Here is a 19,085-nt window from a genome sequence, read left to right as displayed (position 1 = left end):
CTCTCTAATAATCTCTGGGCCGAACAATTTTCTTCCTCAAATGCTGCAGCTAGTTCATCCAAATTTGTCAGTTTCTCAAAAACTTTTAAAAATGATTTTTTTCCCTTTTTAAAAAGCGCAGAAGTTGTGTCACAGCCACTTAATGCGTGCAGAAATAAAATATGTTTTTTAGAATGAGGATAATTATCAAAACTTTTAGTCGAGTATATCTCCGTTTTTACATTACCTTTCCCAACTTTTTTTAAAAAAATTTCTTGTTCGTAAGACACTGTACGCCCAATTAAAATGACAAGTAAATCAATATCTTGTCTTATTATAACTGCAGTTTTTTTAGACTTTGATTCTTCAATTGCAGTTTCAACAATAAGAACATCCGCATCATCTCTGGCTTGTTTAGTAGTAATATTTGCAGCTTGTAATTTTTCAATTAACATATTAATGAACTTATCTTTGTTATTTCGATTTGATAAGAATTTTTCTTGAGTAACTGGTACAACCATTGTTTCATCGAAACAAACTTCATACGTTTTTGAAAGTGCAGCAGGTCTTCTCTGCTGCTCCATAGCTTTTACGTTCTTACTGTAGTCTGAATATCCGTCAAATACAACAATTATTTTGGAACTGTAATGTCTTTGTAAATAATTCATGTATTTATCAAAAATAATAGAAAAAGTATCTTCTCTGCTCCATACAACATGATGAAGAAGAAATCCGCCATCAATAATGAACGTCACATTATTTTCATTGAGAACAAAATCAATTGGGCTCATGTTGTCATACAATGACGATTTTGTTGTTTTTCTCATGCCATCATTATCAAATAGAGCTGTTGGATACGGACTCAGTTCATATTGAAGATATTCTTCAAATTGTTTGCTGACAGTAATTCTTTGGAAGAGTAATAATGCAACTTTACAATCATTTATTTTTACAGATTTGTTAACACTGGAAAGCGGCATTACTTTTTCGGAGCGTTTAAACTTTATTTCATTAAATCATTGATTTATCGATAGTTCATCAACTAAATATGATAATTATCCTCATTCTAAAAAACATATTTTATTTCTGCACGCATTAAGTGGCTGTGACACAACTTCTGCGCTTTTTATAAAGGGAAAAAATCATTTTTAAAAGTTTTTGAGAAACTGACAAATTTGGATGAACTAGCTGCAGCATTTGAGGAAGAAAATTGTTCGGCCCAGAGATTATTAGAGAGTGGAACTCAAACCTTATTGGCAGTCTATAATGCTCCGAAATCTGTGAAAAGTCTCGATCATCTTCGTTACATGCATTACGTCAAGTCTACAAAACTTAATAAACCTGTGCAGCTTTCAAATATTCCACCAACAAGTGCAGCTGCTCATCAACATTTCAACCGTGTATATTATCAAGTTCAAACTTGGTTAGGACATGATTTGGAACCCCAGGTATGGGGTTGGGCAATGCGAAACGATTTTCTGGAGCCTATCATGACAATTTTACCACCTGCTCCAGAAGATTTGCTAAATACAATTTTCTGCAACTGCAAGAGTGGTTGTGGTTCGCGATGCGGATGCAGGAAAGCGGGCTTGCAATGCTCTTTAGCTTGTGGCCAATGTAATGGGCAAGCTTGTCTCAATGCTCTACCATATCAGAGCGACATTAACAAAGATGGAACCTTTGACCCCGAAATCATGGAAGAACTTGAGACAAATGTCGTTGAAGACGATAATGAAGACCAGTTTGAAATTTACCAGCAGCCAGAAGACGACGATGAAAAGGAAGAAGATGATTAAAATTATAAATTGTAGTTTTTGTACCCTTTATTCCATTTCTTTACTTTCAATAAAAATAAATGTATTCAATGATATTTTTTAATAAAAAGTTTAATTCATAATTTATTTGTTTTTTTTTCATCATGTAAGAAGTTATAAATATTAATTAGGTTAAAATTCAAATATAATTCCTATATTTTCATTAACAATTCTGCAATTACATGGGCAGGTGAGTGTTGTTAAATAAATTAATACTGAATAAAAAGTGGATAAGTTTGGAAAAAAAATGATAAAATATAATATAATAGTTAATAAAAATTGACAAATATTTATAATCATTGATTTATCGATAGTTCATCAACTATATATGGCGCGTTTTCGACCGGAGGCACCGGTTGACCTGAAGTGATGCTGTGACCGCGCGCTCTCCGCCCTCTATCTCGAAAACGGTTCACCGTATACAAAATTTTTTTAAAGAAAATTTGTAAAGAATTTTGTATTCTACAATATTGATAATAAATACAAATAGCAAAAAACCCATAGGAAATGAGATATTTCCAAAAAAAGCGCAAAAAACCAATTTTTGTGACCTTTGACCTTGAAATTTAATAGTTGCTTACACCCTACCATATGTAGGTTTTGAGACAACTTTTAGGGTGTCAATATACAAGTATTTACAGACTTACAGCTGGGTATCTCGAATTCCGAGATTCTTACCTAATTTAAGCTTAAATGACTGGATTATTATATATTATGTGTGTAATGTTTTTAATGACGAATAAATTCTATTCTATTCTTGACTTATGTAAATACTGATGAATGTATAAAACACCAATAAATTATCTATCAGAGATTTTTGAGATTTGTTATACCAAGTCATACGAAAACATTAAATAATAATAATAATAATAATAATATTTATTTTGAGTCGCTAAGAAAATTTACATTTTATGGACCAGTCAGTTAATAAAATACAAACTACACACAATAATACAAACTACAATTAAATATAACAATTTCAAGTTACAAGAAAATACGTTTATCAGTTGCTATTTTAGTAAAATCGTCAATACTATAAAGACAATGCTCAGTCAGTATGTTTTTCAATTTGTACTTAAATATTTTAAACGATAAGTTGCGAAAATGGATGGGTAGGGCATTGAAAAGGTAAGTGTCCACTTTTTGCGTCTTTTGCAACCTCAATTGTGGTTTTATCAGATTGTTCTTTGACCTGGTGTCATGGGCGTGAACATCAGAATGAGCTGAATACTCATTAATATGTTTCCTGACATATAGTAATTTTTCATATACAATGACGGCATATAAAGTCATGATCTTCAGAGCTGGGAATATTACTTTACAGCTCGAGTCCCAATTTGCTTTGACAATTTTTCGTACAGCAGATTTTTGTAAGATAAATACTCTCATTAAATGTGATTGAGCTGAGTTTCCCCCCAATGAGAAAAATATTACACTTTTCACTTTTTAGACTCTATGCACGCCTATGAAATAGCCACTTGAAAATTATTTATTACTCCGCTGCTCAAGAAAATAATCTATAGTTAGAAGCATCGTTTCTATATACACATTTTTTACAAACCCGAGTTTAATTTTTGCTTTAAGTCTGTGTACAGTATATGCTCATTCGTGATATTTTTGAATATCCATGGTTGATTGTTTGGCGTATTTGAAGGTACAAAGCGAGGAATTCTCAAGGGCAGATTGGTTTGGTTCCGAGGAACTACCTGCAAGAATTGTCCGATTACATGGACCGTCCAATCCAAGAACGGAACAGACTTCCTCCGCCTACAATGGAAACTTCTATGGAACGATCTCAGATTTCGATGGCTGAAAAACCCCATCTGATCGATAGACCTTGGTATTATGGGAGCATAACTAGATATGTGTGTGATAATCTGCTTAATCAGCATGGACACGACGGTGATTTCCTCATAAGAGATAGCGAGACTAATGTAAGTATTTCGTTATTGTTTGTATGTGTAGGTGTGCGGTGAAAAGTTGACTTTGAATGATACCATTTGGCCAGATGTGGCATATTTGTTGTGATCTGATATGAACCAGTTTGCAATGTGACGTTTCGTTCATTAGATTTCATCATCAACTTCGTTTTTTCAAATACGGACACTTTGTTTTTTTATAGATTTTTGTGTAGCCACTGTAACAACAAATTCAGCTATGTATTGAATCAAATCGATTCATTCATCACAAACAAATACATAAATATTCAGATTATTGGAAAAACAGTTTTTTGAAACCTATTTATAAAAGTGGGTCACATGATGATATAAAAAATTATCGAGCAGTCTGTAATCAATCAGAATTACCCAAATTGTTAGACAGCCTGATTACAAAAAAGCTAACAAGGGATTGTTGACATATAATCATTAATCAACAACATGGATTCAGTTGTGGTAGATCTACCAGCACAAATCTGCTAATTTATCAACACTGTATAATAAATGCCTTCGAAAATAGACACCAGGTGGATTTTATTTACACAGATTTTTCAAAGGCATTTGACCGAGTAAACCATAATTTGTTGTTGCATAAACTAAACACTTTGGGTATTCAAGAAAACATTCTGAAATGGATTGAAAATTATCTAGTCTGCAGAGTACAATTTGTAAAATATGGTAACTCAGTATCTTCCTCAAACACAGTTTTATGGGGTGTACCACAGGGTTCTCATTTTGAGATCTTATTCTTTATGGTGAGTTTCTTTTGTTTGCTGATGACCTGAAGATGTTTAAAGTTATTCATGACTCAACTGATACAGAATTATTTCAGTACGATTTATCTAACTTTGTTCGCTGGTGTGATATTTACTTTTTTCCGAAACAAAAATCCCATTAACTGGCCATATAAAACCAATCAATTAGAACTGAAAACAACAAACACAATCAGAGATTTAGGAATCCCGTGTTAGGAATCACACGTTGAAAGGTAAGACCTCGTTAATCCTTAGCTCGCACAAGTTTCTACTTCTGAGGGTTGTCGTTCGTAGGGGAGCGACAGCTGGTTAACGGAAAAACAGATTTTAAAAAATCTCGACCCAAAAATGTCATTTAAACCCCATATTGCAAATATTACTTCTAAAGCACTAAAAATGTTGGGTTTTATTCTTAGATCTGCAAATGAATTATCTCTCACTTCATTAAAAATCATATATTGTTCAATTGTTATGTCAATAATCGAATACAATTCCACAATTTGGTGCCCTTCATATCATGAGGATATTGATATGCATGAAAGTGTTCAAAATAAGTTTTCAAGGTACTCTGTATGTAAAGTGGGATGTCATGTTGGTGAATATGACTATAACATTATATTGGACATTCTTAACTTGAATACTCTGGCTAATAGAAGATTGGAAGCAGATCTTACACTAATTCATAAAATAATCAATGGTAGCATCAATTCCCCGGAACTTGTCGAACTTATATCTTTAACCCTTTGAAGCCCACGGAGAAATTTTTCTGTTTTCGAATGTTTTTATTCGAAAAATAGTCTCTCAAAGTTATAAGAAACAACTTTATTAAATGATTTTATTTTATGTGAAACACAGTTTTTTCAAAAATAGGTGGTTCCGCCAAGGAATCACAAGGCCATTAGTGTTTCTGGTGAAATTTTTTGAAGCAGTTGAATTTTTCGTTGAAACATTGATCAACGTCACAAGTAGTACAATGCCATCTTGTACGATGTGGCTCCAATCGAGAGCTACATTGGGCACAACGAACTTCATTTCCATGTTCGGGTAAATGTGCACATTTGTCATATCTTCTCTCAAGAGGTACAATTTTTTTATATCTGTTTGATTCAACACTATCACTTGGTCTCTTATTAGATATTTTGGAGCGGGCTTCGATGAGTTCTATCGCTACTGCAATCTTAAAATCTTTTAGGCTCAGAGTTTTGGTTCCAAGTGCACGAGATTTATAAATTATATAAGCATTTACAACTACAAGATCTATAAAGTGCCACAAGATGCGATACCACAACTTCCTTGATTTTCTATTCGCCTTATATAAGGAAATATACATGTCAGATTTGTTGACATATCCCATGTGTTTGTTATAATCTTTGACCAATTTCAAACAAGAAATATTTTGCGGAGAACCATCTTTTTGCTTGCGAGGAACGAAGTTAATATGTTCTGGATTATGAAAATTGCTGAGAAATAAAACTGGTCAGTTATTAGCCCATTTCAAATACAGAAGACCTTCTTCAGTCATTCTCCAGTCACTATCTTCTCGTGTCATTGCTTTATTACCTAATAGATTTTTAGGCTCGTTTTTTCGGCCCTTTCTCATAGTTGGTTAACATTTCGGTTTGCAATGAGACATCGTTGAAAAAACTGTCGAAGTATACATTGTGATTTTTTCCAACAAGGAATATCTTCTAGTATTTCAAACATTTGTCTGAAGTCAATTTATTCAAATCAAGGAATTTTCTATCTGAAAAATTAACCAAAACTAGAGTGGCCTTGTGGTTCCAAGTGGAACCTCCTGATATTTCTCTAAAGATATACCATTTGAAATTTGATATCCATTGTTTTTGTAGTGTAATGATGAAATATACTCATGTCCGTTGTATATTTACTAGGATCTTAACTGCCATTATTGAAAGTGCCCTTTATTTAGATGATTTTATGAGAACCTGCACACAAACATAAATACTTGACGTTTTCCTCCACTTTATGACTTTAGTAGTGTAACAACGTATGTTCTGGCGCAATGGGAGTGGGGGTAACCTATCAGCGTCATCGAAATCGACGCAGGATGGAACGAGTATCGTAGCGATTTGAGCGTGGAACTCCGCCCCCGGCCCCCTTGGTACTCCACCTAACCTATCGGCCCCCTTGGTACTCCACCTAACCTATCAGCTCCCTCGGCCCCCTTCAGTCACGTGATTTTAAATAAAAAAAGTTTATAGTTATGGGATTCGAACCTGGGTCGTCCGCGCCGTAGACATTGTCCTTAGCCTCTACACCATCGTAAGATATTGAAGTTAACTGCGAATGTTGGGTATTTATAGCGTTAGTTTTGTCGGGACCGAAATTGACTCATTCATTATACTTGACAGCATTTTTATTTTTGATTTCCGTAGAATGTAATCGTCATTATCATATTGAAGATAGGAAAATATACTTAGATTTGGGAAATAATTAATATTTCATGTAAAGATGTGCATGTGTGTGTAAGAGCGAGAGGCGCGTGTGACGTAATCGATGCAAAGAGAGATGGAGATTGAGGTTTTACCGGTTGCTAGTGCAAGCAGGTGTTGCCAGTTGTACAATAAATCAATGTTTATGGAGTAATGTAGCGTTGCCGGTTTGAAAATCAAGTTATAGTATACACAGAGTCATCTATGAGTCACTAGCTGAACTATCTATTGGTTGAAGAAGGTCACTGTAAACACTTGACTCATAAGACTGCATCTGTCAAATGTCAATACATGCCAACATGGCAGGTTCGGCGTTGCCAGTTGTACAATAAATCATTGTTTATGGGGCAATGTAGCGTTGCCGGTTTTGGAATTAATCGTGAACTACTCGACGGAAATTGGAAGCGCGAAAGTGATATATTGATAATAATGAATCAGATTTAAGAAAAAACATTACAGATTAATGAGGCTGTATCGTTTCAAAGTGTGATCCCTCAATGTTACAAAGTATCTCAAAATACATCATTGAAAACAAACATGGCGTCGAAGTGTACAGGGTGCGTCAAAATACATCATTTAAGAAAAAACATAACATTTCCACGAGGCTGTAAGTTTTCAACATGCGATCCCTCAATGTGTACAAGGTATCTCAAAATACATCATTGAATAACAAATATGACGTCGAAGTGTACAGGGTGCGTCAAAATATATAATTTAAGGAAAAAAAAAACATGTTGATTCAACAGAAGTCTAGGGTTCCAACATGTCGGAAGTCTCGTATCTTTGTTAACCAAGTTAGCATCATCAGGAGAAAGAGGAGATCCAAAAGTGTCGAGAGGTTAAGCTTTGTGAACTCAACGTGAGGGCAATGGGGGAGCGAAGTATTCGACAATGACATTTCAAAATACGTGGTTTTCCGTGCGTTTTCGATCGTTTTTCGTGCGTTTACGATCATTTTTCGTGCGTTTACGATCGTTTTTCGTGCGTTTTCGATCGTTTTTCGTGCGTTTTCGACCGTTTTCCGTGCGTTCATTCGTTATCATTTCATCGTTATTGTCGTAACGGTTTTTCGTGTCTCAATATGACAGTCATTTATCATTTAACGCGTTTCGTTAACCAAGTTAGCATCATTAGGAAATAACTAAAGTCCATGCTTTGTCATATGAAGATTCATTTTGCGAATTTTCAGACTCTTCAACGGAACCTTGTGGAACACCCAACCTAACTTCTGTTACAGAGTAGTGTCGGTCAGCCAATCAGAATGGAGAAATCAAATATCGCTCGATTGATTGTGCTAGATGAAATTGAACTGGAGAATGAGGGTCGAATAATAATAATAATAGTGATAAAACATTAAAAGCTTGAAAGTGACGTAGTCAGCGTGATAGGTGGTGGCGTGTGTGATAATGAATGGGTTATTACAAAGAATAATAGCGCAACTGTCAGAAGGGCACTGAGTTGTATATTCACTAATAATGATCAGATCGTCGCATACAGCACGTCAAATGAAAGGATAAGAAATGGAGAATTCATCGACAGAGAAAAAACAAATATGGCGTAATGAATATAATATCCAACGCCTAATGTGAAATAACATAGGAAGAATTGCAAATTCAACAAAAATCACTGAAAAAACTTGTAATTAAAAATTGTTGGGTTATGAACAACTATAAGTTTATTCCAATTGCAGAAGCTTGATTCAAAACGCAGAATTTATTGACAAAGAAAATGAAAAAAATCATTGGATACTGAAACATATGATATATTTGGATTCCTTAGGGTGAGAAGGATTCGAATCCATCAAAAAACGACCACTACCGGTTTTCACTTCCGGTCCTCCGATTTCGATGATTTCAACATCAATAGATTCGTTTAGATGTCATGAAACATAATTAATCATTTGTCGAAGCCAAAAGGACCTTATAACCTATTTTCATTATACTAGCAGCAACGGACCGATGTGGGTAGATTATGAAAAGTATAATATCGAGCATCTAATGTGAAATAGCATAGAAAGAATGGCACATTTGAAGAAAATCATTGAACATATTTGAAATTAAAAGTTGTTGGGTTATGAACAACTACGAGTGTAATGTAATTGCAAAAGTTTGATTCAAAACACATAATTTGTTGACAAAAAATGAAATAATCATCGTATACTGAAACATATGGTATTTTTGGATTCCTTAGGGTGAGAAGGTTTCGAATCAGTTAAAAACAGGTCACTTCCGGTTTTTACTTCCGGTCGTCCGATTCCGATAATTTTGACATCAATGGATTCGTTTAGATGTCAAAAAACATAGTTAATCATTTTACGAAGCCAAAAGGACCTCATAACCTATTTCCGCTATACTAGTCGCCACAGGTCGGTGTGGGTACTCATTTCAAATGATTTAATGTGTAGACTATGAAAAATATAATATCGAGCGCCTAATGTGAAACAGCATAGGAAGAATTGCAAAGAGAATCATTGAAAAAACTTCGTATCGTTACGTATATCATGTCAAATGAAAGAAGAAAAATTGCAGAATTCATCGACAACGAAAAAACAAATATGGTGCAACATGTCAGAAGGGCACTAACCCACATCTTTATTAATGATAACTGAATCTCAACGTGCAGCACATCAAATGAAAGGGAAACGAATGCAGAATTCATCGACAGAGAAAAAGCAAATCTGACGCAACATGTCAGAAGGGCACAAAGCCACATTTTCGTCAATAATTGTCGAATCGTCACGTACAGCACGTCAAATGAAAGGAAAAGAAATGCAAAATTCATCGACAGAGAAAAAACAAATATGGCGCAGTATGCCAGAGTGACACTAAGCAACATCTTTGTTAATGATAGTTGGATCTCAACGTGCAGCACATCAAATGAAAGGGAAACGAATGCAGAATTCATCAACAGGGAAAAAAAACGGAGACGATGCCAAGAGGACACAAAGTTGTATCTCCACTAATAATAGTCGCATCATCACATGTAGCACTTGAAATGAAATGGGGGAAAAAAAGCAGAATTCATGTGTTTGTTGCGCTATTCAAATCCAAGGTGACATGGATCAATGTCAACGCTGAATATGCATCTAACAAAGACTCTTTGATTTTCTTTTGTTTCATTTCAGAATATGTCATCACTAATTTTTATATTCAAACCCGAAGTGACATTGATCACTGTCAATGTCGAATCTACATCCGGAGATACGCAGTTCTCAAAGCGACGAAACAAAGGCTCTTTGTTTCATTTTAAAATATGTCATCACTTATTTTACTATAAATATGTCATGCATGGCGAAATGAGTTAGTTGCATCCGTTGAAAGTGATACCAGTGACAAGTGCACCGATTCTATTTGAAAGTAAGTGTTTTAGGTTTGACTTTTTCCTTTATTTATTTTCCTTCATTTGAAAATTGGTGAGAATTGTTGAATCCTTTGATTTCCAAAATTTTTCTCGATATATATATATATATATATATATGTTGGATGATTTCAGTCAAATGTTTTACATGTCGTGGTTTGTTTGAGATAGTATTCGCATATATTGTCAATCAAAACATGAAGCTTTCATTTTTTATTTTTCACAGATGGATTTACAAAAGTTGAATGCAAGTTCGATCGTGAAGAGAAAGCCAAGTATCAAAGTAGTAGATTTGCCTGTGGAGATGCCGCAGAGGATATTCACTGCCAAAATCGTGAAAGGAAAATTTGGTGAGGCGGTCTTGTTGGATTTGGGAGATAAAGTATCATTTCTACCCCACCGAGTGACGGAGGCGTATCGTCCTCACTTAGAAGAATTTTCATCAGGAAAATACGCTATTGTGTTCAAAGGGTTAATGGACATTGGGAAACCGAATCTTGTCGTTTCATTTGAGATTGTACAAAATTAAGGTTAGTACTGTTTCCAATTTTTTCTTTGTTTTATAGGCAAACAGTTTTTGGGTGTATACAATATTTTTCATTCGAGTCAAAAATTCTCACTCACAGATATGATCCGCATAAAGTAGTGTTTCCATACAATATATTTCCTTCACTTAGTACGTGCAGAATATGTGTTTTAAATTCATTATTTTGAATGACACTTGATTTTTTTATTTTCATCATATGTGTAGCAATTACTTCATGAAAGACATTACCCTCTCTGTTGTCAAAAAAATTTTTTTAGTGTATGTTTTTATTAAAAAATCGAATTTATTTCAGTGTATGTTTTTATTGAAAAATCGAATTTATTTCAGAATAATACATCAACGTGTGCAGTATCAGTCAGAGTCATCTCAACAACAACATTCAAAACCGTCATAGCAACCTTTCCAGAACGAGTTTCAAATCTAAGCAGTTTCCATTTTTTTCAATCTATAGAGGCTTGAATTTGTCGATATTCAGTGATTTGTTGGACAAACTGCGTCTATTCAATATATACACAACCGTAATGAATTTGGAAGACTTTGAAGATTCATCGTGGTGTGTTCCAAAATTCAAGAAAAACACGCCGTTCTGTATGGGTCATTTCAAAGGAAATTTGTTCAGCTGCAGTCTCAATAACGTTGATATTTTATATAAATGGCTTTATAATATACTACCAAAATAAATACAATACATATCACACACATCTTTTTTTGAAAATGAAAACTTATCTTATACAGGGAAAGTTGTCAAAAATGTGCAATAACAAAAAATTATATACCAGATTTTATAGAGATGAAGAAACATCATATTGAAAGATACTAAGTTGACAAAAACAGGACATTTTAGAAATAAAGGAAATAAGTTTGTCTGTCATTTTAAATTCTGATTCGTTGGGTCGATATAACAAAAAGTGGCATTTTATATCTTGAATTTTATTCAGGACAATATTATAGATTATTGACATTTGTCATTAAATTTCAAGTGTGATATTTGGAAATTCATTTCGTATTGTAGTTTTTTCGAAATTCCCATTCGAAATAGCATCCTTTGATATAGATACCGGACGAGTCTATTATGTGTAGATAACCTGAGTTTCAATTGTTCGGAGTTCTGAGTTCTTGTACATATAAACATAACAAAGTAACGATACAGACAAATATGAAAAATCGTCATGAAATAATTCAAATCCATTCAAGTGAAAGATATTTTAACCTCAACTTCGATATTCTGAAACAAAAACACACAGTATTCACAAGTCCATCTTTCGTTATTCCAAGTTCATAGTCATCAAAATTGATACGATTATAATATATATAGGAATATAAAACTATCTTCAAATACAGTTGCATGAATGCACATCAAGCATTTTGTCGTAGTACGATGACCGGGGCAAAGTTACAACTTCAGCATAATATGAATATTCATAAATATTAGGGAAGGTCAAGATCATCAACAGGTATTTAGAAATTCATTCGGTGTCCAAAGCTTTCTTTATAACTATTCGTTCGATATTAAATATTATTACCTCAAAATATATCGAAATCATAACACGTTTGCGATTAATTTTTTCAGTTACATTTGAAAAGTGAGTTTCAGTTTGCAGAAATAATAGGCCACACATGTTGGAAATTTTGCCATAGTGTGGTGAAAATCGTATTGAAATTTCTACGAAATATAAGCGCATACATACAGAGTGAATCAATATTTGAAATATGTCGTTTGGAACCCCCCATAACCCTTCTCTATCGAATTTTGGCAGAAATAATGCTGAGTCGTACTGTAGAGTTAACGTTCGAAATTGGGAAAAGTGAAGTATTCAACAGTTTTGCGTGCGACGGTTTTGCGTGCGTTTTCGAACAGTTTACGTGCATTTATTCGTTATCGTTTCGTCGTTATTGTCGTTTTTTTTCCTATTTCAATATGACAGTCATTTAACACTTAACGCGTTTCGCTTACCAAGTAAGCATCATCAGGAGATGAATAAAGTTCACGCTTTGTCGTATGAAGGTTCGTTTTGCGAATTTTCAGACTCCTGAACCGAACCATGAGGAACAATCAGCCTAACTTCTGGTACAGAGTGGTGTCGTAAGCCAATCAGACTGGAGAAATCAAATATCAGTAGAATGATTGTTTTAGATGAAATTGAACTGAAGAATGTGGGTCGAATAATAATAATAATAGTGATAAAACATTAAAACTCAACTTGTGTTACAGAGTGGTGTCGGTCAGCCAATCAGAATGGAGGAATCAAATATCGGTCTAATAATTGTGTTAGATGATATTGAACTGGGGAATGTGGGTCGAAAAATAATAATAATAATGATAAAATATTAAAACTTTGAAAGTGACATAGTCAGCGTAGGAGGTGGTGGTGGCGTGGTAGAAAATGTGTGAGGATTTGTGGAAATCAATGAGTTATTAGAAAAAAAAATGGAGCAACTGTCAGAAGGGCACTAAGTTGTATATTCGCTGATAATAATTGAATCTTCGCTTACAGCACGTCAAATGAAAGGACAAAAATCCAGAATTCATTGACGAGAGAATACAAAGATGGCGCAACATGTCAGAAAGACATTAAGTCACAATTTCACTCATGATATTTGGATCTTAACGTGCAGCACATCAAATGAAAGAGAAACAAATGCAGAATGTTATCGACAAAGAAAAAACAAAGATGACGCAACATGTCAGGAAGGAACGAAGCCACATCTCCGTTAATGACAATTGAATCTCAACGTGCAGTACATTGACTGAAAAAGAAAAAAAAAATGCAGAATTCATCGACAGAAAAAAAAACAAAGACAACGTAACATATCAGAAGGGCAATGAGCCGTATTTTCGTTAATAATGATTTGTTCTCAACGTACTTCAAATGAAATGAAAACGAATGCAGAATTCATCGACAGAGAAAAAACAAAGATGGCGCAACATGTCAGAAGTGCACTAACCTGCTTCTTCGTTAATAAAAGTCGCATCGTCACGTGCAGCATATCAAAGAAAAAAACAAAAGAGGCAACGAAAAGGGTACTGAACCATATTTTCGTTAATAATAGTCGGATCGTCGCATTTGACATGATTCATTCACTCAAAACTGAAATGTTTAGAAGATACCAAAGGAGATCTTACGGTGACTATAAGTTCTGGTATGCTTTGTTAGGTATCGAATGATGCGTGCAATTTCTTTAATTCCAGCGACATGATTATTCCAAGATATATTGGTGTCCATTTGAACCTCAATAAACTTATTGAAGCAGAAGGTGGAACTTCAAAAAAAATAGGAGATATAGTACAACAAGTCAGTGAAGAGCGGCTTTTTTCTGCAGAAAAATGTTTGAATTTCTTCAAATTTTCCAAATATCTGTAACAGAAAGACAAAACTCAGCTACGGAACGCTTCTATCTACTAAAGTTAAGTATGTGTCGGTAGTGTGTAACGGAGGTTTCCATTAAATTCACTGGTTGCGCCCTCTGGAGGATGTTTGTTGCGATACACCATAGATGACAATATTTATTGTTTATCATTTCGAATCCGTTGAATACAAGGGGTTTGGAAATAGAAAAAAACAACGTTTCAACGCTTTGTAGACGTGTTTGATGCTCTATGACCAACACCCGTTATCCATATTTCCATTATTATCCTCATTGTATGACCACCAAACATTCAATATTATTGGGATTGAAGGGAGCTGATAGGTTAGGTGGAGTACCAAGGGGGCCGATAGGTTAGGTGGAGTACCAAGGGGGCCGAGGGGCGGAGTTACACGCTTAAATCGCTACGATACTCGTTCCATCCAGCGGGGGCCGAGGGGCGGAGTTACACGCTTAAATCGCTACGATACTCGTTCCATCCAGCGGGGGCCGAGGGGCGGAGTTACACGCTTAAATCACTACGATACTCGTTCCATCCAGCGGCCTCCTTGGTACTCCACCTAACCTATCGACCCCCTTGGTACACCACCTAACCTATCAGCTCCCTTCAATCCCAATAAAATTGAATGTTTGGTGGTCATACAATCGGAATAATAATGAAAATATGGATGACGGGTGTTGGTCATAGGGCATCAAACACGTCTACAAAGCGTTGAAACGTTGTTTTTTTCTATTTCCAAACCCCTTGTATTCAACGGATTCGAAATGATAAACAATAAATATTGTCATCTATGGTGTATCGCAACAAACATCCTCCAGAGGGCACAACCAGTGAATTTAATGGAAACCTTCGTTACACACTACCGACACATACTTAACTTTAGTAGATAGAAGCGTTCCGTAGCTGAGTTTTGTCTTTCTGTTACAGATATTTGGAAAATTTGAAGAAATTCAAACATTTTTCTGCAGAAAAAAGCCGCTCTTCACTGACTTGTTGTACTATATCTCCTATTTTTTTTGAAGTTCCACCTTCTGCTTCAATAAGTTTATTGAGGTTCAAATGGACACCAATATATCTTGGAATAATCATGTCGCTGGAATTAAAGAAATTGCACGCATCATTCGATACCTAACAAAGCATACCAGAACTTATAGTCACCGTAAGATCTCCTTTGGTATCTTCTAAACATTTCAGTTTTGAGTGAATGAATCATGTCAAATGCGACGATCCGACTATTATTAACGAAAATATGGTTCAGTACCCTTTTCGTTGCCTCTTTTGTTTTTTTCTTTGATATGCTGCACGTGACGATGCGACTTTTATTAACGAAGAAGCAGGTTAGTGCACTTCTGACATGTTGCGCCATCTTTGTTTTTTCTCTGTCGATGAATTCTGCATTCGTTTTCATTTCATTTGAAGTACGTTGAGAACAAATCATTATTAACGAAAATACGGCTCATTGCCCTTCTGATATGTTACGTTGTCTTTGTTTTTTTTTCTGTCGATGAATTCTGCATTTTTTTTTTCTTTTTCAGTCAATGTACTGCACGTTGAGATTCAATTGTCATTAACGGAGATGTGGCTTCGTTCCTTCCTGACATGTTGCGTCATCTTTGTTTTTTCTTTGTCGATAACATTCTGCATTTGTTTCTCTTTCATTTGATGTGCTGCACGTTAAGATCCAAATATCATGAGTGAAATTGTGACTTAATGTCTTTCTGACATGTTGCGCCATCTTTGTATTCTCTCGTCAATGAATTCTGGATTTTTGTCCTTTCATTTGACGTGCTGTAAGCGAAGATTCAATTATTATCAGCGAATATACAACTTAGTGCCCTTCTGACAGTTGCTCCATTTTTTTTCTAATAACTCATTGATTTCCACAAATCCTCACACATTTTCTACCACGCCACCACCACCTCCTACGCTGACTATGTCACTTTCAAAGTTTTAATATTTTATCATTATTATTATTATTTTTCGACCCACATTCCCCAGTTCAATATCATCTAACACAATTATTAGACCGATATTTGATTCCTCCATTCTGATTGGCTGACCGACACCACTCTGTAACACAAGTTGAGTTTTAATGTTTTATCACTATTATTATTATTATTCGACCCACATTCTTCAGTTCAATTTCATCTAAAACAATCATTCTACTGATATTTGATTTCTCCAGTCTGATTGGCTTACGACACCACTCTGTACCAGAAGTTAGGCTGATTGTTCCTCATGGTTCGGTTCAGGAGTCTGAAAATTCGCAAAACGAACCTTCATACGACAAAGCGTGAACTTTATTCATCTCCTGATGATGCTTACTTGGTAAGCGAAACGCGTTAAGTGTTAAATGACTGTCATATTGAAATAGGAAAAAAAACGACAATAACGACGAAACGATAACGAATAAATGCACGTAAACTGTTCGAAAACGCACGCAAAACCGTCGCACGCAAAACTGTTGAATACTTCACTTTTCCCAATTTCGAACGTTAACTCTACAGTACGACTCAGCATTATTTCTGCCAAAATTCGATAGAGAAGGGTTATGGGGGGTTCCAAACGACATATTTCAAATATTGATTCACTCTGTATGTATGCGCTTATATTTCGTAGAAATTTCAATACGATTTTCACCACACTATGGCAAAATTTCCAACATGTGTGGCCTATTATTTCTGCAAACTGAAACTCACTTTTCAAATGTAACTGAAAAAATTAATCGCAAACGTGTTATGATTTCGATATATTTTGAGGTAATAATATTTAATATCGAACGAATAGTTATAAAGAAAGCTTTGGACACCGAATGAATTTCTAAATACCTGTTGATGATCTTGACCTTCCCTAATATTTATGAATATTCATATTATGCTGAAGTTGTAACTTTGCCCCGGTCATCGTACTACGACAAAATGCTTGATGTGCATTCATGCAACTGTATTTGAAGATAGTTTTATATTCCTATATATATTATAATCGTATCAATTTTGATGACTATGAACTTGGAATAACGAAAGATGGACTTGTGAATACTGTGTGTTTTTGTTTCAGAATATCGAAGTTGAGGTTAAAATATCTTTCACTTGAATGGATTTGAATTATTTCATGACGATTTTTCATATTTGTCTGTATCGTTACTTTGTTATGTTTATATGTACAAGAACTCAGAACTCCGAACAATTGAAACTCAGGTTATCTACACATAATAGACTCGTCCGGTATCTATATCAAAGGATGCTATTTCGAATGGGAATTTCGAAAAAACTACAATACGAAATGAATTTCCAAATATCACACTTGAAATTTAATGACAAATGTCAATAATCTATAATATTGTCCTGAATAAAATTCAAGATATAAAATGCCACTTTTTGTTATATCGACCCAACGAATCAGAATTTAAAATGACAGACAAACTTATTTCCTTTATTTCTAAAATGTCCTGTTTTTGTCAACTTAGTATCTTTCAATATGATGTTTCTTCATCTCTATAAAATCTGGTATATAATTTTTTGTTATTGCACATTTTTGACAACTTTCCCTGTATAAGATAAGTTTTCATTTTCAAAAAAAGATGTGTGTGATATGTATTGTATTTATTTTGGTAGTATATTATAAAGCCATTTATATAAAATATCAACGTTATTGAGACTGCAGCTGAACAAATTTCCTTTGAAATGACCCATACAGAACGGCGTGTTTTTCTTGAATTTTGGAACACACCACGATGAATCTTCAAAGTCTTCCAAATTCATTACGGTTGTGTATATATTGAATAGACGCAGTTTGTCCAACAAATCACTGAATATCGACAAATTCAAGCCTCTATAGATTGAAAAAAATGGAAACTGCTTAGATTTGAAACTCGTTCTGGAAAGGTTGCTATGACGGTTTTGAATGTTGTTGTTGAGATGACTCTGACTGATACTGCACACGTTGATGTATTATTCTGAAATAAATTCGATTTTTCAATAAAAACATACACTGAAATAAATTCGATTTTTTAATAAAAACATACACTAAAAAAATTTTTTTGACAACAGAGAGGGTAATGTCTTTCATGAAGTAATTGCTACACATATGATGAAAATAAAAAAATCAAGTGTCATTCAAAATAATGAATTTAAAACACATATTCTGCACGTACTAAGTGAAGGAAATATATTGTATGGAAACACTACTTTATGCGGATCATATCTGTGAGTGAGAATTTTTGACTCGAATGAAAAATATTGTATACACCCAAAAACTGTTTGCCTATAAAACAAAGAAAAAATTGGAAACAGTACTAACCTTAATTTTGTACAATCTCAAATGAAACGACAAGATTCGGTTTCCCAATGTCCATTAACCCTTTGAACACAATAGCGTATTTTCCTGATGAAAATTCTTCTAAGTGAGGACGATACGCCTCCGTCACTCGGTGGGGTAGAAATGATACTTTATCTCCCAAATCCAACAAGACCGCCTCACCAAATTTTCCTTTCACGATTTTGGCAGTGAATATCCTCTGCGGCATCTCCACAGGCAAATCTACTACTTTGATACTTGGCTTTCTCTTCACGATCGAACTTGCATTCAACTTTTGTAAATCCATCTGTGAAAAATAAAAAATGAAAGCTTCATGTTTTGATTGACAATATATGCGAATACTATCTCAAACAAACCACGACATGTAAAACATTTGACTGAAATCATCCAACATATATATATATATATATATATCGAGAAAAATTTTGGAAATCAAAGGATTCAACAATTCTCACCAATTTTCAAATGAAGGAAAATAAATAAAGGAAAAAGTCAAACCTAAAACACTTACTTTCAAATAGAATCGGTGCACTTGTCACTGGTATCACTTTCAACGGAT

At 34.4% G+C, this 19,085-nt stretch overlaps 1 protein-coding gene across 3 annotated transcripts in view; it reads left to right on the top strand.

Moving 5' to 3' along the window:
• LOC111516592 (SH2/SH3 adapter protein dreadlocks) overlaps positions 1–19,085 on the top strand; it is a 68,987-nt gene that overhangs the window by 40,603 nt on the left and 9,299 nt on the right. For all 3 annotated transcript variants that reach the window (XM_074176689.1, XM_074176687.1, XM_074176688.1), the window contains one exon: positions 3,448–3,727. In XM_074176689.1, the coding sequence (XP_074032790.1) occupies positions 3,448–3,727 (280 nt within the window). The remainder of the gene's footprint in view (positions 1–3,447; positions 3,728–19,085) is intronic.

The sequence above is a fragment of the Leptinotarsa decemlineata genome, unplaced genomic scaffold (genome assembly GCF_025532065.1).
Source record: "Leptinotarsa decemlineata unplaced genomic scaffold, Ldec_3_MD MMD2_tig00001973_RagTag_RagTag, whole genome shotgun sequence".
In the NCBI taxonomy this organism is placed as follows: domain Eukaryota; kingdom Metazoa; phylum Arthropoda; class Insecta; order Coleoptera; family Chrysomelidae; genus Leptinotarsa; species Leptinotarsa decemlineata.
Note: the sequence above shows the minus strand (reverse complement) of the source record. Positions and strands in the feature narration are given on the sequence as shown.